Source organism: Haliotis cracherodii, unplaced genomic scaffold (genome assembly GCF_022045235.1).
Source record: "Haliotis cracherodii isolate W230 unplaced genomic scaffold, xgHalCrac1.p SCAF_22, whole genome shotgun sequence".
Taxonomy (NCBI): Eukaryota; Metazoa; Mollusca; class Gastropoda; order Lepetellida; family Haliotidae; genus Haliotis; species Haliotis cracherodii.
The window spans coordinates 12,833,149-12,856,255 of NW_027266278.1; the positions used below are offsets into that span (position 1 = coordinate 12,833,149).

Sequence of the window (23,107 nt, forward strand, 5' to 3'; positions counted from 1 at the left end):
CCATCCAAGACTGAGTGCTGAAACTCCTACTATTGCTTAGAGAGCATGAAGAGTTATTACTGTTAGGATGAGGTATCACTGAGGGAGCCCAACCCTTACCATGGTAGGCTCACTGACTTGCTTGATGCATGTCATAGTATTCTCATGATGCTCATGATGTCAATCATTGGATTGTCTGGTCGAAACTCAATTATTTACAGACTGCCATCATATAGCTGTAATATTGCTGAGGGCGGTGTTAAAAGGTAAACATCTTTGCAATAATGAGACATCAAACCCACACAGCTGTGATGGTGCTGTCACCATTGACCTCTGGTTTGTCAGCCTCATTTCACTTAGTGATTGTAGCAGTGTGATTGTTGAATCTGTGATACTGGACACAGACTTGTGCCAGTCTTAGTGCTACAATCACCTTGTGTCAGAGGTGAGTGAAATCAGGTTAACATTGTGTTCAAGATTATTGCACTTATAAAGTGATATATATGCAGGTGCGAGCATGTGTGCGTGCTTGCACGTCGGTATGTGAATGAGTGGGCACACATGCAAATTGGGACTAAAGACTTTTGTAGACTTTGCGCTCTGAGATACCATGGCACAGTTTAACATGGATACCATGCCACAATGTATCATGGATACCCCATTGGTCCAAACTGAAAACCAATTACCGTATTCGACTTAATAAGAGCCCAGGGCGCTCTCAAACTTAGAAATAGGGGGCTCTTATTAGAATATTATTTTGGTGGAAAAAACAGAGTTGAAAGATAAATTTCGTGGTTTATGCTGACAGCCTGAAATGTTTATGTACGACAGATATGTTTTTCCAGAATTTAATTGCCCATAATTAAGGGTGCATATGACATGAGTGCGTATTATACGCGAATAAAAAAGTCTTGTGCACATTGATCAATCAGAAAGGGTGCTAATTGGGATTGTTCACTATATAATATGTTAGCATTTATCGCCGTGGGCGTTTATTAGAGCGGGTCGCTTATTACGTCAAATACGGTAGTCCTTGTTTTCTCCCCTTAATGCTGAACGCCAACAATAACATTAACCACTGCTTAACATCATTTGCTGTGAAGTGGCCAGAGATCTGTTCTAGAGGCAGAACCCCTATTCACCACAACAAAAGTCGGTAGTTATCTGATGGTTCAGTAATTCACAATGATTGGGACAGTGCGGTAGCCTTGTGGTTAAAGCATTTGCTCACGCCAAAGACCTGGGTTCGATTCCCCACAAGGGTACAATATGTGAAGCCTATTTCTTGTGTCCCCCATTGTGATTTTGAATATTGCTAAAAGCAGCGTAGAACCAAACCCACTCACTTAGTAGTTCACAGTGACGAGGCCTGTAGGTGTGGTAGTTCAGAGACAAGACATTCGTCCATCACTCTCCTCCTGCAATCTAACGTTATTTAGAGGTATCTTGGGATAAAACAAGAGGACAAAGTTATTGATATGCCCGCACTGGTAAGTGCGTGTCATCAGTACATCAGCTTGTTATGTTGATTGCATGTCAAAAGAAAATACTGAAAACATCCCAAACTGTCAAAAGGCACCAGTTTACTACTGGGCCTATGTATTTGCCAAGTTTGGTCAAGAAATATTGTAAGGTCTGCTCCGGAAACGATATCTTGTATGGATGGACAGATGCACTGATGCATGGAAGGGTGGAGTCCGTTTCATACTCCCTGCAAAACACATTGTGTGTGGGTGGGGGGGGAATAAGAACTCACAACTTTCAGGTCATGACTTATTTTTTGGCAAGCGTTAAGGGATTGTTTTGCCTACAGTATGAAAATGATTTTGTGTCTCACGTGATACGACCTGTGTTTTGTAGTTGACTTCCACTATGGGTTGAATCGGAAGAACCGGCGGACGGTGAGACAAGACATTCCAGTGGCGAAGGTTGTGCAGAGCGAGGAGGAGAAGCAGATGCAGGAAGACCGCTACCAGCAGCTGCAGGCTCTCAATGCTCAGTGAGTACCGACATTCACCAACACCTTAACACAATGTTGCAGGCTCTCAATGCTCAGTGAGTACCAACATTCGCCAACACCTTAACACAATGTTGCAGTCTCTCAATGCTCAGTGAGTACCCACATTCACCAACACCTTAACACAATGTTGCCATCTCTCAATGCTCAGTGAGTACCGACATTAACCAACACCTTAACACAATGTTGCCGGCTCTCAATGCTCAGTGAGTACCAACATTCACCAACACCTTAACACAATGTTGCTGGCTCTCAATGCTCAGTGAGTACCAAAATTCATCAACACCTTGACACAATGTTGCCGGCTCTCAGTGCTTAGTGAGTACCGACATTCACCCACACCTTAACACAATGTTGCAGGCTCTCAATGCTCAGTGAGTACCGACATTCACCAACACCTTAACACAATGTTGCAGGCTCTCAATGCTCAGTGAGTACCGACATTCACCAACACCTTAACACAATGTTGCTGCCTCTCAATGCTCAGTGAGTACCAACATTAACCAACACCTTAACACAATGTTCAGGGCTCTCAATACTCAGTGAGTACCGACATTCACCAACACCTTAACACAATGTTTCCGGCTCTCAATACTTCGTGAGTACCAACATTCACCAACACCTTAACACAATGTTGCCATCTGGCCTAATGCTCAGTGAGTACCGACATTCACCAACACCTTAATACAATGTTGCAGTCTCTCAATGCTCAGTGAGTACCAACATTCACCAACACCTTAACACAATGTTGCAGTCTCTCAATGCTCAGTGAATACAGACATTCACCAACACCTTAACACAATGTTGCCATCTCTCAATGCTCAGTGAGTACCGACATTAACCAACACCTTAACACAATGTTACAGGCTCTCAATGCTCAGTGAGTACCGACATTCACCAACACCTTAACACAATGTTGCCAGCTCTCAGTGTTTAGTGAGTACCAACATTCACCAACACCTTAACACAATGTTTCCGGCTCTCAATACTTAGTGAGTACCAACATTCACCAACACCTTAACACAATGTTGCAGGCTCTCAATGCCCAGTGAGTACTGACATTCACCAACACCTTAACACAATGTTGCAGTCTCTCAGTGCCCAGTGAGTACTGACATTCACCAACACCTTAACACAATGTTGCCTTCTCTCAATGCTCAGTGAGTACCGACATTCACCCACACCTTAACACAATGTTCAGGGCTCTCAATACTCAGTGAGTACCGACATTCACCAACACCTTAACACAATGTTTCCGGCTCTCAGTGCTTAGTGAGTACTGACATTCACCGACACCTTAACACAATGTTTCCGGCTCTCAATACTTCGTGAGTACCAACCTTCACCAACACCTTAACACAATGTTGCCATCTGGCCTAATGCTCAGTGAGTACCGACATTCACCAACACCTTAACACAATGTGGCCGGCTCTCAGTGCTCAGTGAGTACCAACATTCACCAACACCTTAACACAATGTTGCCATTTAGCCTAATGCTCAGTGAGTACAGACAGTCACCAACACCTTAACACAATGTTACAGGCTCTCTATGCTCAGTGAATAGCGATATTCACTAACACCTTAACACAATGTTGCAGTCTCTGAATGCTCCATGAGTACCGACATTCACCAACACCTTAACACAATGTTGCCATCTCTCAATGCTCAGTTAGTATCGACATTCACCAACACCTTAACACAATGTTGCCATCTCTCAATGCTCAGTGAGTACCAACATTCACCAACACCTTAACACAATGTTGCCGGCTCTCAATGCTCAGTGAGTACTGACATTCACCAACACCTTAACACAATGTTGCCATCTCTCAATGCTCAGTGAGTACCAACATTTGGGAACATAAGTGAAGTCTGTGATATTGGTTAATTATCTGTGCTGTATCAAGAAGTCAACATGAGGTGGTGATGTTGCAGAGCGGAGGAGGATGAGAAGGTGGCACAGCGGATGAAGGTGCAGCTGGAGGTGGAGGACCTTCAGAGACAGAAGATGCGTGAAGTGGAGGACCAGGTGAGCTTTAGACCCCACCTGCTTCATCATCCTTTTTGATTGCAATGAAATGTGATTATTCCTAAACTATTCAGTGAAAGGCAGCAACATTACCACTAATTCTTGTGAAAACTCTACATCAGTTACTTCAGTGCAATATTCCTGCAATAGGGCTTGTCATGACACTTCAGATTTTGAACAGACGTCTCTTCACCATCAACTATCCATAATTAGTTGTGCAAGTAATAGCATCTTTCTTCCATTGCCCTCTGTGCATGTGCAAGGCTGGAAAACCTCATTTCTTCCTGTGTTTTTTTGTCAACATCGGAAAAAGATTTGAATTCAATATCCAAGCTTCAAGATCGTTTTGATGTGCTGTACTAAGAACTGCAGATAAGCTGCCTATTTGCATAAAATACCCCCCAAAAATATTAAAAACACGTTATCTTCAATTAACTTGCGTACAGAAACACGTGCATTAAATGAAAAACTCATACAATAAATACAGCACGCGTAAATACCCAATGAAGCTTTTTCAGCATGCGTACAAAAGAGCTAATTTCCAAAACACAATTACGAGCTAATTAACTTTCCGAGCAAGCCTATATATGTAGAACAGATATATACATCGAAAACATTCTTTCATTTTTTTCTATCTTAAAATGTTCTCTAATTTTCGGAAAAACCCAATAGAGTGATAAATAGATGAATGAAAAAATATTGGTTACCCAATGAAAAATGTAAGGACCCAATTAGAATAGAAACCCTAGAGTAAAAACTCAATTGCTCAAAACGTTAGACAAACGCAATTACCGAAAAATTGATACAAAAAAAGGGAGAGATATGACAATCAGTAATGGGAGCAAAGATACAGATAATCAACATGAGGATTGTGAGGGGAAATACCCACCTGTGCATACATCCGACATTGCCAAGGTCGGATTCTATTGATGGAGTCATCATTATTAAAATACGGGTAAATATTTTTAAAGCTTCAAAGTTTTATCATCATCATCAAAGAGGCTGCACGACAGTTTACGAAACGGATTTCGATTTCGGTGCGCGATTTTGATTGGACTATGCATAGACTCGTTAGTCCAGCCATAATACCAGCCTAGTTCAGCAAGGGTGTAAACTGGACTTTTATAGTCAGTCAACTCTCTTGCCTGGGGAAGATGGAGGAAGGGGTGAACGTAGCTGTATGAAGATATTGGCTAATGTGGAGTGAGTGTTTTGAAGGGGAAATGAGGGCTCTACAGATATGGAGTTGCGGGTAGGATCACAAGTGGTGTGTTACGCATTTGACATGTGAAACAGTGTAGAGGCTGAATGATATGACAGTTGTACAGACCAGGTCAGTCAGACTTGTCAGCTTCAAAGACCAATCCCGGTTCTCAGGGCCTAACTTTACCTTGATGTGGACAGTGATATATGGGCCGTATCCCACACCTCTCTGTCCTGTGAGGGTATATAAGAGAGGCCTGCTACAAGATGGCATCAGTTCCTGATAAGGTTTGGAGATACGGAGGGTTTGTTCCCACCTTGACAGGGTGGTATCTCACGAGGGTAAAAGATCTGATTTTAACGAGATTGCAATATGTATGCAGAGATTATGCAATAATATTTTCCATGGTACACTTTTGAGTAATTTCTTTTAGTGAATTCTAATTTGAATATTACGGAAAACCAGCTATTTTTAAGAAATCCCTTGCTGTTTCACACCCTGACCACTATTTCAGAGCTTAATATAGATTTTTGAAGCCCAGATGTGTTAAAAACATTTTGGCAGACCATCTCAGGTGTTGAGGTTAGGCAAATGGTTAAAGCTGACAAAACCCTGGTTTGATTCCCCACATGGTTACAGTGTGTGAAGTTGCCATGATAGGGCTTGAACCATGCTAAATGTGTAGTGAAACCTCACTCACTCACTCACTCACTAGCGGGATCAGGTGGTCAGCCTCACTGACCCATGTCATCGTATCCCAATTGCGTGGATCGATGGATCGAAGTCAATCACTGGATTGTCTGGTCCAGACTCGATTATTTACAGACCGCTGTTATATAGCTGTAATATTGCTGAGTGCGGCGTTAAACAACACTCACTCACTCACTCACTCACTCACTCACTCTCACCCCCGGAGCCATACATAATGACAGCTATGGTGACTGGTGGTACTCTTGCATTACAGGAAATTGCAAGACAGATTCAGGAGAGAGAGAAGAAGAAATACGAGAAGTATTTGGAGAAGAAGAAGGAGAAGCAGCTCCAGAAGCAGCGGGAGAAGCTGGAGCGGCAGCTGGCACAGCATACGGAGGAGGCGCGGCTCGTCATCGCTGCCGATGGGGGTCAGTGACAGTGGTGGATTTCTGGGTAGAACCTTCAGAGAGGGGGCACTGGTAGCCCAGTAATCTAAGGCTACCATTCATTATGAAGAGTTGTGTCCCTTAAGCGTGCCAGTATCCCATAATTATGCTTCGTACCAGAGGGGGCACTGGTATCCCCACAGCCTAGGATCACCATTTGCTGTTAAGAGTTACATCCCTTGGGCTTGCCAGTTTCGATGATTATGATTCATACCAGATGGGGCACAGATAGCCCAGTAGTCTAAGGCTACCATACACTGTTCAGAGTTACATCCCTTGGGCGTGCCAGTATTCGATGATTACGATTCCTACCAGATGGGGCGCAGATAGCCCAGTATTTAAGGCCACCATTCACTGTTCAGAGTTACATCCCCTCGGTAAACCAGAATCCTGTGATTGTGGGTCGAAGCCTAGATTCGCCTGATTATGATTCTTGGTTTGTCAGCACCGTAGACATGCTTGCCAAAATAGTTGATGTCTACGATGTGCATGACATAGGGCTTTCCTCTCACATTAATGTTAAATACTATGTGCGTGGTTACAAGTAAAGTTAAGTAACGTTGGTAGCTGGCAGTTAAACGTGTTCAGCAGCTTGACCCTGAGAGTTTCAAGGGCGTCTGTCTTGCCTCACACTGAACAACGTCTAACACATTGTGTCATCTCAAGCAAGTGACTTTGTTTGTAATATGCCCTTGTTCACCCAGCAGTGAATGGGTACCCGGTAGGATGAGATGGTGATGTGGCTGTGAACATGTTAGCTTGGGTTGTATACTCCCTGGGGAGCCCAGAATATATATGGAGTACACACTGATCCATAATTGAGGAAATAATAACTTGTTTGATAGGCATTACTTAGAAGTTGACTGATGACAAAGTAGACACAATTTATGGATAACAACTTCTTTAATACTGTAAAGGCAACGAAACGCCGCCTTTACAATATCAAAGAAGTTGTTATCCATAAAATGTGTCTACTTTGTCAGTAATATGTAACATCGCAACTGAGCAGCAGATATTAGGCATTTTATACATCAATTATTTTTTAGTAGTAGTAGTAGTAGTATATAGTAGTAGTAGTTCAATAGGTATACAAATGGTATAAGGCTGCCAGTGAATTTTTTAATTGTTGATATTCATTCCGTCATTTTACTGAGTAACTGACGATGAATTTGAGAGTATTTTAGAGTTGCCGTGATGCCGAGATTTGAGCTGATTGTTTGTATGATGTTTCAGGGAGCTTGCGCCAACTCGGCTCAGCTGTTGAAGACATGAATCTCGGCGGTGGTCAAAGGGGGACAACTGCTAATGGACATTCTAGGTATAAACGAAGGTAGTAGTGCTTTGCTCTTACTAACCCTGACAGAGTTCTCTTGTTTTTTGTGGGATGGGCTGGGTTTTCGTAATTTTGGTTCTGGTTAACTATTCATTTTGGATTTTAATTTATGCCGATTATATGATTTGGATATATTATGAGTATATGACACTTTTTATGGAAAGCAACTTCATTTTTTCTTTATCCTGACGTTTCAGACCTGCAAGATATGTTTTTATTGATATGTGAAAAAAATATGATACACATGGTCAAAGGGAGATCTTTCACGAAGATTTACCACCTTTTGTAAACTACCTCAGCTTCTACATGTTGCCATTATCAGAAGTTCAATACACATTGTAATTATCTCATCTTGCTGATGGGGCAGTCGGGTAGCCTAGTGGTTAAAGTGTTCGCTCGTCACGCCGAAGACCCGGGTTAGATTCCCGACATGGGTACAATGTGTGAAGCCCATTACAGGTGTCCCCCGCCGTGATATTGCTGGAATATTGCTAAATGCAGCGTAAAATCAAACTCACTCACTCACTTATCTTGCTGATGACATTTTTTCAACAAGTTTGAGTAGTGGTGACCTTGTCAGATGATGAATCAGGCACATTAGACAAGTGTGACACACAAAAACGTGTTTACAACAGTAACGATAAATTCATAAACATGTGCATTATTACTGGATACTTTTCGCTCATCATACATTTTTCTTGGCTTTGGTGAAAATAAGTTCAGGAAATACACGTTGAGGTATGTTTATGTATATCGTTTGTACCAAAGAGGAATTGTTTTTTGTTTGTTATTCAATTAACAGAGAACTTCTGTCAGCATCTTTCCTGTGTTTCTCTAATGTTTTAACATTTGGTAGAGATTAGACGGCTTACAAAGAAACACATAATTGGTTCTCAGGCAATGGCTTTTGAAAATATAGTTCAGGTGGGCGGTGTTTTTTTTGTGTGGTTTTTTTCGGGGGGTTGGGGGAGGGGGTGTTCATGCAGCAAACTTTATAATGATGGGGGCGGTGCCTGAGAACCAGGATTATGTGGGTTTTTTTAGCTTAACTCTAAGAGGTCCATGGTCAATCACTGTGACCATTAACAGTATGAACTTAATAAATTTTAGTTTCATTTTGCTTCGCAGCGTTCACTCCAGACGTGGTGGACATCAATACATGTGTTTACCCAGCTGTTATGGCCTGCTACTCAATAAACACCATATGGAGATAGTTTTCAGGAGAGCAGTCAATACTGTATTCTGCCATGTTTACTTACACCAGATATGAAGTTAGAGGATGCTAGGCACCCACCTACACCTGCTCCAAATTGGAATTAAACATATCTGAGTTCATGCTGTTGTGAGTGAGTTAAAATTTAAAGTCACATCGGCAATATTTTTCAGTATTTCACTGATAACAGGCCCAAATAAGAGGCTTTAATGCTTTGTTTAACATTTTGGCCTTGAATACAATGTAAAAAGACCTCTGAATTTAGGATAATAAATAAATGTACCAATTTTGCCTCAATTGCCTGCCATGAGCACTAAGGTAGTTTGGCATCCTTAATAAGTCTAGGACGACAAAATCCTCATGTTGTCGATTTCCCTAGCCAATTTATTGCATCAGTTATGACTCGTATCATTAACCTTTGCGAATATTTCAAGAAAGTTTTGAATCAAATCCATAGGAATTGTGCATCATGTAAAACCCTTCAACATATCCCTGTCTCCACCAGTAGTTTGTTATCTGAAAAAAGTTCTGTATTTACCACATACTTCCACCTAAGTGAGTGAGTGAGCGAGCCTGTGTGTCGAGTCCCTTGTCTGGTGTGAGTGAGTGAGTGAGTGAGTGAGCCTGTGTCTCGAGTCCCCTGTCTGGTTGTGCGCTGCTTGTAGATGTAGAACTAGTCTTAGTTCCTTCATTGTTCATCCCATACTAACTACTGGGGCATGGTGGAGGTCTTAGACCTCACTGTGTGCAGAGTTGTGTCCCTTTGTGAACAGGATCTGCAGGTTGGTCCAGATTATGATCCCTGTACATCCAACTCACGCATACTAACTATTTATGTTGAGTTAGCAAATATTTATAATGTTAATGCAGTATCTAAAATGAGAAGTACAAGTATTCAATTGAAATATATATTTTTGAATATTGATACATTTCTCAAATTTGTATAAATCTTTATATTTTGTATTCCTTTTTATTGAAATATTTTTTATAAATCTTGATTTATTTATTTATGATTATTTAGGTTATGGAAACTTATAAATAGAACTATAATTTTTTTTAAATTATGATGGAAAGCCTTTTTCAGGAAGAACTTTCATATACCAATTTTTTTTATATGTCATTTGTCGTCTAACATGTTTAACGTGGTTGTGCATGCCTTTGAATTAAAATCACCTTGAAAACTAAACCATTTGATTCTTCTAACCATTTGATTCTTCTAACCAATGTGACAATGCTATTTGCTTCTGATTTCATTTCCGATGATTTAATTACAGTAAATGTACCTCTTGCTCATCCTGTAGAACCAAGTACATATTTTCTGGTACTTGTTATGTTAACCTTTGGTAAGTGAGTGAGTGAATATGGTTTTACGCCGCTTTTAGCAATATTTCAGCAATATCACGGCGGGGGACACCAGAAATGGGCTTCACCTTTGGTAAGTGAGTGAGTGAGTTTGATTTTACGCCGCTTTTAGCAATATTCCAGCAATATCACGGCGGGGGACACCAGAAATGGGCTTCACCTTTGGTAAGGATGAGGTGTGGTGTGAGTAGCAGATCTTACACACCTGGATTTCAAGGATTTCTATTGTGAGAATGCCTCATATGAAATAACGTGCATTCCTTTTTCATTTTATATTATTTTCATTTTGTTATCTTATGGCAATCATCTTAGGACTTATTCACAGTGTAGGGGCAGTCGGGTAGCCTAGTGGTTAAAGCGTTCGCTCGTCACGCTGAATACCTGGGTTCGATTCCCGACATGGGTACAATGTGTGAAGCCCATTTCTGGTGTCCCCAGCCGTGATATTGCTGGAATATTGCTAAAAGCGGCTGAAAACCATACTCACTCACTCAATATTCACAGTGTAACAATGATCTTCACTTAAAGAAGTAATTGTTCATCTCTTATATTCAAATCATTCCTTCATTTGTCAGTTTTTATGTATCCATTTATTTATTTGCAATCACACATCCAATAAATTTGTCAGACATTTTAATGTACCATGACAGTTGACAGAAAACATCATCAGTCATGAAAGACTTCTTCATACACTTTGTTCTGAAAATGTCAAAGTTTTTGTCACCAATCCTATGTTGGCAGACAGGCAGACGTCAATACATCTGATGAATTCCCTGTGTTGATGGTGTTCTGTCTGACCAACTGTGACCAGCGCTGGCAGACAGGCAGACGTCAATACAACCAATGAATTCCCTGTGTTGATGGTGATCTGTCTGATCATCTGTGACCAGTGCTGGCAGACGTCAATACATCTGATGAAGGCCCTGTGTTGATGGTGTACTGTCTGACCATCTGTGGCCAGCGCTGGCAGACAAGCAGACGTCAATACAACCAATGAATTTCCTGTGTTGATGGTGTTCTGTCTGACCAGCTGATGAAGGCCCTGTGTTGATGGTGTTCTGTCTGACCATCTGATGAAGGCCCTGTATTGAAAGTGCACTGTCTGACCAGCTGAGACCAGTGCTGGCACACAGGCAGACGTCAATACAACCAATGAATTCCCTGTGTTGATGGTGTGCTGTCTGACCATCTGAGACCAGCGCTGGCAGACAGGCAGACGTCAATACAACCAATGAATTCCCTGTGTTGATGGTGTACTGTCTGACCATCTGTGACCAGCGCTGGTAGACAGGCAGACGTCAATACCAGACTGATCTCTTTCAGGGTAACGCCTGCAGGTCGTATTGAGGATGATGGTGACTTCAGCGACTTCTACACAGTGCCCAGTGATAGGACAGTCAACCCTGCAGAACATCGAGCAATACAAGAACTACAAGATGAGGTGAGGCCACTTCTTATCTGAGTGGAACCATTTTTAAAAGGTCCAAATTTTGTCTTTGTACTGTGCTTCTGATGAACAGTGATGACTGACTCCTAAATATATAAATGACCCATATCTTCTTAGCTATATGGCTGAAATATTGCCAATCAGCGTTTGAAATTAGCACTAGTCTTGTTGTCCTTGCCAAACTGCCCTATAGTCAAGGTATCCAAAGGACGAGTAGAAATTTGCCATTTCTAAGGATTTTGCTATATGTTATCATTATAAGGATTAGTGGACTAAAAATGTTAGTTTCTACCCGTGCCGATGCAACGTTTAAATTTGAACTCACTCACTCACTCTTAGCTATACAGATTCTCAGGCGCTTTGATATCTTGCCAATTATTTGTACAGGTCACATGACCATTTAGTATTCAATGTGAATTATATTTTCTTTTTTTCAACCAAGTAGTTATTTATTCTGTGTTCTGTGAACTGCAGACACAGGGCTCCGATCGCTAAGGTGATTGTTACTCCCATATTTTAACCTGAGAATGCTATGTGAAACAGGGCTCAACTTTTTTTAAAGGGGGGTGCACTTTAATGAAACAGTGATGTATGAATGCAGATAATTCATTGGGGAAACAATTCATGTTTGTTAGCCAAAGACTTGTCAAATAATTGATATTGTATTAAAATCAAGTCACCAGATGATTCAGCTAAGTGGTTTTAATATGTTAATGTGATTAGTAGGGCTGTTACGATTCACTCGTGTATTCGGTGAATCGAACCGTATCCATTCATGAATTGAATTCGTTATTCGGGGTCACTAGAATCGAATATTTACGAATATGCAGTCATGTGCATCTACATACCCTGTACCTAAAAATATCCATAACATATTATATGCAGATATTTCTTTAAAGACAACACTCATATATATAATTTGACAGTATTGTGGTCATTGGTCATTGTGGTATTTGAGCAGATACCAGTACCTAGAAAAATGCAGTATATGAATGTATAATATATTAATAATTAACCAACCATGTCAAATAATTAATGTTGTTATTTTTCATTGAATATAATATATCGTACATCAACTGCTACTTGTTATTGTATTCGTGAATAAATATTCGTATTCGTTACCCTATATTCGTGATATGAATCGTATTCACCTCATAGTGTATTCGTTGCAGCCCTAATGATTAGTATGGTTAAAGAATGAGGGGTGCACCCCTCCTGATTCTCGTATGTTCCATTAGCTAGCTCTAACATAGAATTTGATAACTGGTTATTTGTTTTCATAAATAAGGTTTGTTTACTTTTTGTTTTGCCCAGGAACTTGCACGGCTACTCCAGGACCAAGAACACAAGGTGAGATATCGTGCAAACATAGTTATCTCCCTTGAGTGGAAGTGTGTTCACAGTCTTTAGTTTTTGTTTTGTTTGTTTGTCTGTTAAAGTCGCACTCAGCAGTATTCCAGCTACAGTCAAGTCCCGTTAATCCGACATCATTGGTTGCATATTATTATATTAACTACTCTGTCAGATAAACGAAATTAAGTAGTATCGACGTTCGTGATCGAAAATCGGACAACTACACGATAGTGAGTGAGTGAGTATGGTTTTACGTCGCTTTTAGCAATATTCCAGCAATATAATGGCAGGGGACACCAGAAATGGGCTTCACACATTGTACCCATGTCGGGAATCGAACCTGGGTCTTCGGCGTGACGAGTGAACGCTTTAACCACAAGGCTACCCGACTCACTCACTCACTCACTAAATATATCGTTGTTGTTGTCTTATTAGCGGACGAAAGCGGAGGTTGACCGTGGCAAGTTGCGGGAGATCGAGGTGCAGGACGAGCAGCTGGCCAGGGTCATCCAGGAACAGGAGAAACTCAAGGCCAGGAAGGTCAAACAGCGGCGGCAGCAACTACGGGAACAGCAGCGACAGCAGCAGGTTGGTTATGGGAACTGAAGCTAGCTCTGAGGCTAATTTAAACTAAACAAAATATCACAAGATTTCGTTACATACACTGTGGTGCTAGAAAGCTGCAAATTTTGTTCAGTTCATGTTGGAAATCTGTGATTAAGTTTCTGATTGTGTCCGTGTTAATGCCATTTAGTCATAAATAACTGTATTGTGCGGCACTTACCAATAATCCAGTTATTTGAAGGCGGTCTGTAAATAATTGAGTCTTGACCAGACAATCCAGTGATTGACGTCATGAGCATCCATCTACGCAATGGGGATACAATACTGTATTGTCTGGTTATTATCTGTTGCAATAGATTGTTGGAAAGCATTAATATAACAGGACTTAGATGTTATGCGTTGCAAACGATAATGCTGTTTTTGTTCAAGATATCTTTTGATTCTTTGCATCATGGCCTACACTACAATATGAGACCCGTGAAGATTCCGGGGTAGAATAGGTCTTCAGCAACCCATGCTTGCCGTAAAAGATGACTATGCTTGTCGTAAAAGGCGACTAACGGGATCGGGTGGTCAGGCTCGCTGACTTGGTTGATGTATGTCATCGATCCCAATTGCGTGGATCGATGCTCATGATGTCAATAACTGGATTGTCTGGTCCAGACTCAATTATTTTACAGACTGCCGTCATATAGCTGGAATATTGCTGAGTGCGGCGTTAAACATCAAACAAACCAACCAACCAACTTAAGGATTGCTAGTCCTTATTGAAAGGGAACAACAAACAAACACTACAATATGACCTACATTTTGGAGGGCAAACCCTTGTTTGATGATTAGCATGGTAATATTACAGCTATTTGATGGCTTTCTGTAAACAATCAAGTCAAGACCAGACAATCCAGTGATTGACATCATGAGCATCGTTCCCTGCAATTGGGATACAATGACATGCAGTCAACAAAGTCAGCAAGCCTGACCCCCCCATCCTGTTAGTTGCCTCTCGACAAGCTTAGGTTGGTACAGACATTTATTTTGACCCCGAATCTTCCCTGTAAGACAGATGAGTATTCATCTATACGTGTCGACTTTAAGACAAACAGACAATAAGAAGATCTGTTAATGTTCTAGTGCATTTGGTGAACTCAAAGTACTGTTAGAAAAACAACAGACCTCATGTTCACACGTTCCATGGGTAGTATACCCATCCTACATCAGACACGACCTGTGAAGATCCGGGTTAGAATAGGTCGTCAGCAACCCATGCTTGTCTTAAGAGGCGGCTACGGTTGTCGTAAGAGGTGGCTAACGAGAACGGGTGGTCAAGCTCACTGACCTGGTTGATGCATGTCATCGTATCCCAATTGCGATGGTTAATTCTCATGCCAATCACTGGATTGTCTGGTCCAGATTTGATGATTTCAGGGTTAGAAATTGGCACTAGTCCCATAGTCCTTGCCAAACTGCCTAATAGTAGGTATCATAAGGACTAGTAGACATTTGCCATTTTTAAGGGTTTTGCTATATATTATCATTTGAAATAGTAGTGGACCAAAATGTTAGTTTCTATCGCTGTTATTTACAGACAGCCGTCATATAGTTGGAATATTGCTGAGTGCAGCGTTGAACAACAAACAAACAAACATCAGACACAGGTGATATGTAGATACCCAAGAAGCATTCATCAGATTACAACAAGCATAGGTTGCTGGCCATATTTGTTTTTAAGTGGAATTCCCCAATTGTGACGATGCAACCCTTGCTGACATGGATTGTCTGGTCCAGACTTCATTATTTACAGACAGCCATCTTATTGCTGGAATATTTCAGAGTGCAGTGTTAAACAACAAACAAACCCGAAAGACCCACTTAACTATAAACAGTAATAGCCAAACACATTTATTTTATTATTCAGATGGCTCAGGAAGCAATGGCATCGGGAATGAACATGACTGCTGCAGTAGAATCTATCACCCCGCAGGCGAACGGCGAGTCCCCGCCCGGACACCGGTACCGCCGCGACAGCTACACACGCTCCATCTCAAACAGCAACACACCAGCACCGGAATCACAATCTGTCCATCACCAAGCCGTCGCCAGGCAGACGTCTGCTCCCCCCAATCTCCCCCCGCGGGAACCACCCTCCTACCAGACCCATCAGCGTATCCAGGAGGAGCGGGGTGGGGGAGTCAGGTACCCCCCAGCGGGGGACATGCCGGTGGATCAAGCGCGAGACATGCAGCGATGGCTGGACGGGATGTCTCCGCACCATGTGCCTTCTCACCAACGCGGTCGACGGGTGTCACAGGAGGAGCATATGGCACCATCACCCTCACCGCCGGGGAGTTACCATAGTGACGAGGATGGCAGTAGGTCAGTGGCAGTGTTTGTAGGTTGAAGTCTGTTTCTCTTAGTTTGTTTGAAGCTTTTTCATTTTCCTTTAGGTTAGAAGTAGAAATGGATTTCAGTACTTGCTTGTGTCCCAATGGGATTCTGGTGCAGAAAAGACCCCAGTAGCACGTGTGTCCTCCATCCCGCTGGGGAATTGGAGCAGAGTTGGCCTTGAGAATCCCATGCTTATCCTCCCTGAGGAATTGGTTCAGAATAGGTCTCAAGTGAGTATTGCTTATGTACCCCTACTGGGGAATCGAGGCTGAAAGGTTCTCCCTTCCTTGTTCCCCTGGGGAATTGGAATAGAGATGGCCTCCAATATCCCAGGTTTGTCCCCTGGGGAATCGGGGAAGAATGGATCTCACTTCCTTGTTCCCCCTGGGGAATTGGAACAGAGATGGCCTCCAATATCCCAGGTTTGTCCCCTGGGGAATCGGGGAAGAATGGGTCTCCAGTACCCCTTCCTTGTTCCCTCTGGGGAATTGGAACAGAGATGGCATCCAATATCCCAGGTTTGTCCCCTGGGGAATCGGGGAGGAATGGGTCTCCAGTACCCCTTCCTTGTTCCCCCTGGGGAATTGGAACAGAGATGGCCTCCAATATCCCAGGTTTGTCCCCTGGGGAATCGGGGAAGAATGGATCTCACTTCCTTGTTCCCCCTGGGGAATTGGAACAGAGATGGCCTCCAATATCCCAGGTTTGTCCCCTGGGGAATCGGGGAAGAATGGATCTCACTTCCTTGTTCCCCCTGGGGAATTGGAACAGAGATGGCCTCCAATATCCCAGTTTTGTCCCCTGGGGAATCGGGGAAGAATGGGTCTCCACCATCCCTTCCTTTTTCCCCCTGGGGAATTGGAACAGAGATGGCCTCCAATATCCCAGGTTTGTCCCCTGGGGAATCAGGGAAGAATGGGTCTCACTTCCTTTTTCCCCCTGGGGAATTGGAACAGAGATGGCATCCAATATCCCAGGGAATCGGGGGGACATGGGTCTCCAATATCCAATGCTTGTCTCACCTCCCTATTTTGATGAATACCAAAATAATTGACAGGTAAAATTTGAAAACACAACAGCAAAGGAACTTTGTTTTATATGTTAAATGCATTTTGAAACTGTTCACACATTTGACTGACATATTGACCCTGCTTGTCCACAGATCATTTAGTCCAGATCGATCCATGGGTTCCAGTCATGCTGTCAGCACGCCTGTACAGTTTAATATTGCCGCAGCCATTGACCCGACCTACAAGAGACGACAACAAGACATCCATGTGGCCGACCAGACCGAAGTCAAAACACAGATACCACTTTCCAGATCACTGCCTTTGACCGATGGTATGTATTACAGCTTTAGATGAAACACCACACTCCTATAAACCAGTCAGATGTTTGTGAAGATTTTTTATGGGAAGTGACACTATTATCCTAACAACTAACTTATTCTTTCTTTTGCTTTATTCTTAGTTTTTCTAAATCTAATGTAAGCAAACAACCTAATGCCACCAACACCACCCAGCTTTGTTTGAATTTAGTTTGACTCACATTTTGGTTTTTATGGCATACTAGTTTTGACCCTTAAATAACAGGCTTGTTACCTGACTTTGACAGGATTTTGCATAGCCTTGTAAACATTTTCCTTACACTAATAGAGTTGTGACAGCGGTCTATAAATAGACTTGAAATTCCCAAGTTTCTATTTCATAAAAGTTGTTTCAGTCTCATTTTTATTCTGAAAGATCGTAGATTTGTTATGTTTTAAATAACAAGCAGGGGCGGTCAGTATTTTAAAGAAATATTGGAATTTCTCAGTCTGAAATTAGATTTCCTTAACATTTATTGCGTCAGTTATGATTCGTATCAAATACTTTTGCGAGTATTTCAGGAAATTATTGTGTCAAATACTCAGGAATAAAGCATCATGTGAAACCCTGCTTTAAAATTCCCTTTGATTTATCAAGCATTGCATCAGGAATGACCACATTGATAGATTATGTTTCATACAGAATACAATAAATTCATGTGCTGGATGTACATGCTTTGGGTCTACACAAGTCGGATACTTAATCTTACAGTTACTTAAATCGATTTTGGAACAATTTTAGTTGCTTTGAATTAAAAATTGTGTGTAATAAGTTAAATCATGTTCAAAATCATCATCATCATCATCATTATCTGCATGTTAAATCTGAGGTTCCCATGTGTGGAGAGTTGTGTACCTTTGTTGTGCCAGGATCCACAGGTTGGGGTTAGTGTACCTGATTCCATCCACATATGATCCTTGTTCTGTCAGATGATGGAAATGGAAAATGATGCGATGGACTCTGAAGGAATGTTAGTCCTTATGGAAAGGGCTTTGCCTCTGGGTTTTTTCACCAAAACAGTAAATGTCCAGGACTGATTGAATCGGTTCTTTCTTTCTTGGGGCTTGGTTGTTCCAGTTGATTTAAGCACAGAACATTTCTCTAAGCAGACAATGTGGGGACAAGGATGGCCCAATCATCTAAGGCTCTGCAATTCGCTGTTCAGAGTTGCGTCCCTTCAGCACGTCAGAAATCTATGATCATGGATACAAATCATTGTTCGCCCTGATTATTTTTCGTGGTTTGTCAGCATCATACCCTGCTCGTGGGTTCCGCTGAAGTGGTAAACTCCTGCTTTCTTTCCACATCAGGAGCAGTGGGGTAGCTTAGTGGTTAAAGCGTTCGCTTGTCACGCCGAAGACCTGGGTTCAATTCCCTTTATTGGTACAGTGGGTGAAGCCCATTTCTGGTGTCCCCCGCCGTGATATTGCTGGGGGCGTAAAACCATACTCACTCACATTCCAGCTGCCAGGCCATGACATAACTGAAATACTCTTAATACTGTGTTAAACTCACTCATTCACTCCTACATCATGTGTGAGGTCAACCTATAAGAGGTGGCTGACTGGTCAGGCACGGTGATTAGGTTGATGGCGTGTCGTAACGTCAATCACTGATTTGTCTGGTTCAGATTATTTACATGTGCTTGTAAGATAGCTGAAATATTGCGTTACACTACACGCGCACATGCACTCGCACAAACACACACACACACACACATACAGAGCCAAACACAGAGACACACACACACACACACACACACACACACGTACAGAGCCACACACACACACATACAGAGCCACACACACACACATACAGAGCCACACACACACACACACACACACACACACACACACACACACACACACACACACGCCTTAGGTGAGCTACTGGGCCTTAAGCTGTTTTAACATTGTATCAGTTTGTACTTACCACTCCAGGGCTCAACTAGTGTGTCAGACAGATCTAATGTGTCCTGGCTTTTAAGACCTATTGGGCTTTCCTCCCTACATGACATCCTGATGTCATTAAACAACTGTCCAAAGCAAAGTAAAACATAACTTAGCGCTATGACGGCCGTAAGTGTATGTTAAAGTATTTGAGTTACGATCGTCATAGCGCTATGACGGCCGTAAGTGTATGTTAAAGTATTTGAGTTACGATCGTCTTAGCGCTATGACGGCCGTAAGTGTATGTTAAAGTATTTGAGTTACGATCGTCTTAGCGCTATGACTGCCGTAAGTGTATGTTAAAGTATTTGAGTTACGATCATCTTAGTGCTATGACAGCCGTAAGTGTATGTTAAAGTATTTGAGTTACGATCGTCTTAGTGCTATGACCGCCGTAAGTGTATGTTAAAGTATTTGAGTTACGATCGTCTTAGCGCTATGACCGCCGTAAGTGCATGTTAAAGTATTTGAGTTATGATTGTCCTAGCACTATGATCGCTTGTGGAACGGGTCCCTGTGCTAGTGTGAGCCCTGTGAGCGTTTGACTTTGTGCACTAACCACGTGTGCTATAGCTTGACTAACTAGTGGTGACTGCTGCACTTGCACCCTCAGATGTGGACCTAGAGTGGGATCCTGGGCTCCGTGGGAGTCTCCGTCGGCCCAAAGGACACTGGAACCCAGTGATGGGACACTATCAAGGTAGTACAATGCCTTGTGATGGGCCTTGTGTTGTAGCAAGGGAACAGGCACTCTCAAGGATTGGGACACTGCCAAGGTAGTAAGGGTGGGGACACTGCCATGGTAGTAAGGGTGGGGACACTGCCAAGGTAGTAAGGGTGGAGACACTGCCAAGGTAGTAAGGGTGGGGACACTGCCAAGGTAGTAATGGTGGGGACACTGCCAAGGTAGTAGGGGTGGGGACACTGCCAAGGTAGTAAGGATGGGGACACTGTCAAGGTAGTAAGGGTGGGGACACTGCCAAGGTAATAAAGTTGGGTACACTGTCAAGAAAGTAAGGGTGGGGACACTGCCAAGGTAGTAAGGATGGGGACACTGTCAAGGTAGTAAGGGTGGGGACACTGCCAAGGTAATAAAGTTGGGTACACTGTCAAGAAAGTAAGGGTGGGGACACTGCCAAGGTAGTAAGGATGGGGACACTGTCAAGGTAGTAAGGGTGGGGACACTGCCAAGGTAATAAAGTTGGGTACACTGTCAAGAAAGTAAGGGTGGGGACACTGCCAAGGTAGTAAGGGTGGGGACACTGTCATGGTAGTAAGGGTGGGGACACTGCCAAGGTAGTAAGGGTGGGGACACTGTCATGGTAGGAAGGGTGGGGACACTGTCAATGTAGTAAGGGTGGGGACACTGTCAAGGTAGTAAGGGTGGGGACACTGCCAAGGTAGTAAGGGTGGGGACACTGCCAAGGTAGTAAGGGTGGGGACACTGCCAAGGTAGTAAGGGTGGGGACACTGTCATGGTAGGAAGGGTGGGGACACTGTCAAGGTAGTAAGGGTGGGGACACTGTCAAGGTAGTAAGGGTGGGGACAGAGTCAAGGTAGTAAGGGTGGGGACACTGTCAAGGTAGTAAGGGTGGGGACACTGCCAAGGTAGTAAGGGTGGGGACACTGTTAAGGTAGTAAGGATGGGGACACTGCCAAGGTAGTAAGGTTGGGGACACTGTCAAGATAGTAAGGATGGGGACACTGCCAAGGTAGTAAGGGTGGGGACACTGTCAAGGTAGTAAGGTTGGGGACACTGTCAAGGTAGTAAGGATGGGGACACTGTCAAGGTAGTAAGGGTGGGGACACTGTCAAGGTAGTTAGGTTGGGGACACTGTCAAGATAGTAAGGTTGGGGACACTGTCAAGATAGTAGGGATGGGGACACTGCCAAGGTAGTAAGGGTGGGGACACTGTCAAGGTAGTAAGGTTGGGGACACTGTCAAGATAGTAAGGATGGGGACACTGCCAAGGTAGTAAGGGTGGGGACACTGTCAAGGTAGTAAGGGTGGGGACACTGCCAAGGTAGTAAGGGTGGGGACACTGTCAAGGTAGTAAGGGTGGGGACACTGTCAAGGTAGTAAGAGTCGGGACACTGTCAAGATAGTAAGGATGGGGACACTGCCAAGGTAGTAAGAGTCGGGACACTGTCAAGATAGTAAGGATGGGGACACTGCCAAGGTAGTAAGAGTCGGGACACTGTCAAGATAGTAAGGATGGGGACACTGCCAAGGTAGTAAGAGTCGGGACACTGTCAAGATAGTAAGGATGGGGACACTGCCAAGGTAGTAAGAGTCGGGACACTGTCAAGATAGTAAGGATGGGGACACTGTCAAGGTAGTAAGAGTCGGGACACTGTCAAGATAGTAAGAGTGGGGACACTGCCAAGGTAGTAAGAGTCGGGACACTGTCAAGATAGTAAGGATGGGGACACTGCCAAGGTAGTAAGGGTGGGGACACTGTCAAGGTAGTAAGGGTGGGGACACTGCCAAGGTAGTAAGGTTGGGGACACTGTCATGGTAGGAAGGGTGGGGACACTGTCAAGGTAGTAAGGGTGGGGACACTGTCATGGTAGGAAGGGTGGGGACACTGCCAAGGTAGTAAGGGTGGGGACACTGTCAAGGTAGTAAGGGTAGGGACACTGCCAAGATAATAAGGGTGGGGACACTGTCAAGGTAGTAAGGGTGGGGACACTGCCAAGGTAGTAAGGGTGGGTGGACACTGCTAAGGTAGTAAGGATGGGGACACTGTCAAGATAGTAAGGATGGGGACACTGCCAAGGTAGTAAGGGTGGGGACACTGCCAAGGTAGTAAGGGTGGGGACACTGCCAAGATAGTAAGGGTGTGGACACTGCCAAGGTAGTAAGAGTCGGGACACTGCCAAGATAGTAAGGGTGTGGACACTGCCAAGGTAGTAAGGGTGGGGACACTGCCAAGATAGTAAGGGTGTGGACACTGCCAAGGTAGTAAGAGTGGGGACACTGCCAAGATAGTAAGGGTGTGGACACTGCCAAGGTAGTAAGGGTGGGGACACTGCCAAGATAGTAAGGGTGTGGACACTGCCAAGGTAGTAAGAGTGGGGACACTGCCAAGATAGTAAGGTTGGGGACACTGTCAAGGTAGTAAGGGTGGGGACACTGCTAAGGTAGTAAGGATGGGGACACTGTCAAGGTAGTAAGGGTGGGGACACTGTCAAGGTAGTAAGGGTGGGGACACTGCCAAGGTAGTAAGGGTGGGGACACTGCTAAGGTAGTAAGGGTGGGGACACTGTCAAGGTAGTAAGGGTGGGGACACTGTCAATGTAGTAAGGGTGGGGACACTGTCAAGGTAGTAAGGGTGGGGACACTGCCAAGGTAGTAAGGGTGGGGACACTGCCAAGGTAGTAAGGGTGGGGACACTGCCAAGGTAGTAAGGGTGGGGACACTGTCATGGTAGGAAGGGTGGGGACACTGTCAAGGTAGTAAGGGTGGGGACACTGTCAAGGTAGTAAGGGTGGGGACAGAGTCAAGGTAGTAAGGGTGGGGACACTGTCAAGGTAGTAAGGGTGGGGACACTGCCAAGGTAGTAAGGGTGGGGACACTGTTAAGGTAGTAAGGATGGGGACACTGCCAAGGTAGTAAGGTTGGGGACACTGTCAAGATAGTAAGGATGGGGACACTGTCAAGGTAGTAAGGATGGGGACACTGCCAAGGTAGTAAGGGTGGGGACACTGTCAAGGTAGTAAGGTTGGGGACACTGTCAAGGTAGTAAGGATGGGGACACTGTCAAGG

The 23,107-nt window shown here is 43.6% G+C and overlaps 1 protein-coding gene across 5 annotated transcripts in view; it reads left to right on the forward strand.

Annotated features, from left to right (window-relative positions):
• The window catches only part of LOC139471362 (mediator of RNA polymerase II transcription subunit 15-like), an 83,894-nt gene that overhangs the window by 57,501 nt on the left and 3,286 nt on the right, over positions 1-23,107 (forward strand). For 3 of the 5 annotated variants that reach the window (XM_071253689.1, XM_071253687.1, XM_071253691.1), the window contains exons 3-12: positions 1,840-1,978; positions 3,929-4,022; positions 6,191-6,347; positions 7,599-7,695; positions 11,597-11,714; positions 13,035-13,070; positions 13,509-13,661; positions 15,553-16,010; positions 17,185-17,363; positions 19,952-20,038. In XM_071253689.1, the coding sequence (XP_071109790.1) occupies positions 1,840-1,978; positions 3,929-4,022; positions 6,191-6,347; positions 7,599-7,695; positions 11,597-11,714; positions 13,035-13,070; positions 13,509-13,661; positions 15,553-16,010; positions 17,185-17,363; positions 19,952-20,038 (1,518 nt within the window). The remainder of the gene's footprint in view (positions 1-1,839; positions 1,979-3,928; positions 4,023-6,190; positions 6,348-7,598; positions 7,696-11,596; positions 11,715-13,034; positions 13,071-13,508; positions 13,662-15,552; positions 16,011-17,184; positions 17,364-19,951; positions 20,039-23,107) is intronic. The other 2 variants (XM_071253688.1, XM_071253690.1) reach the window with 2 other exon arrangements.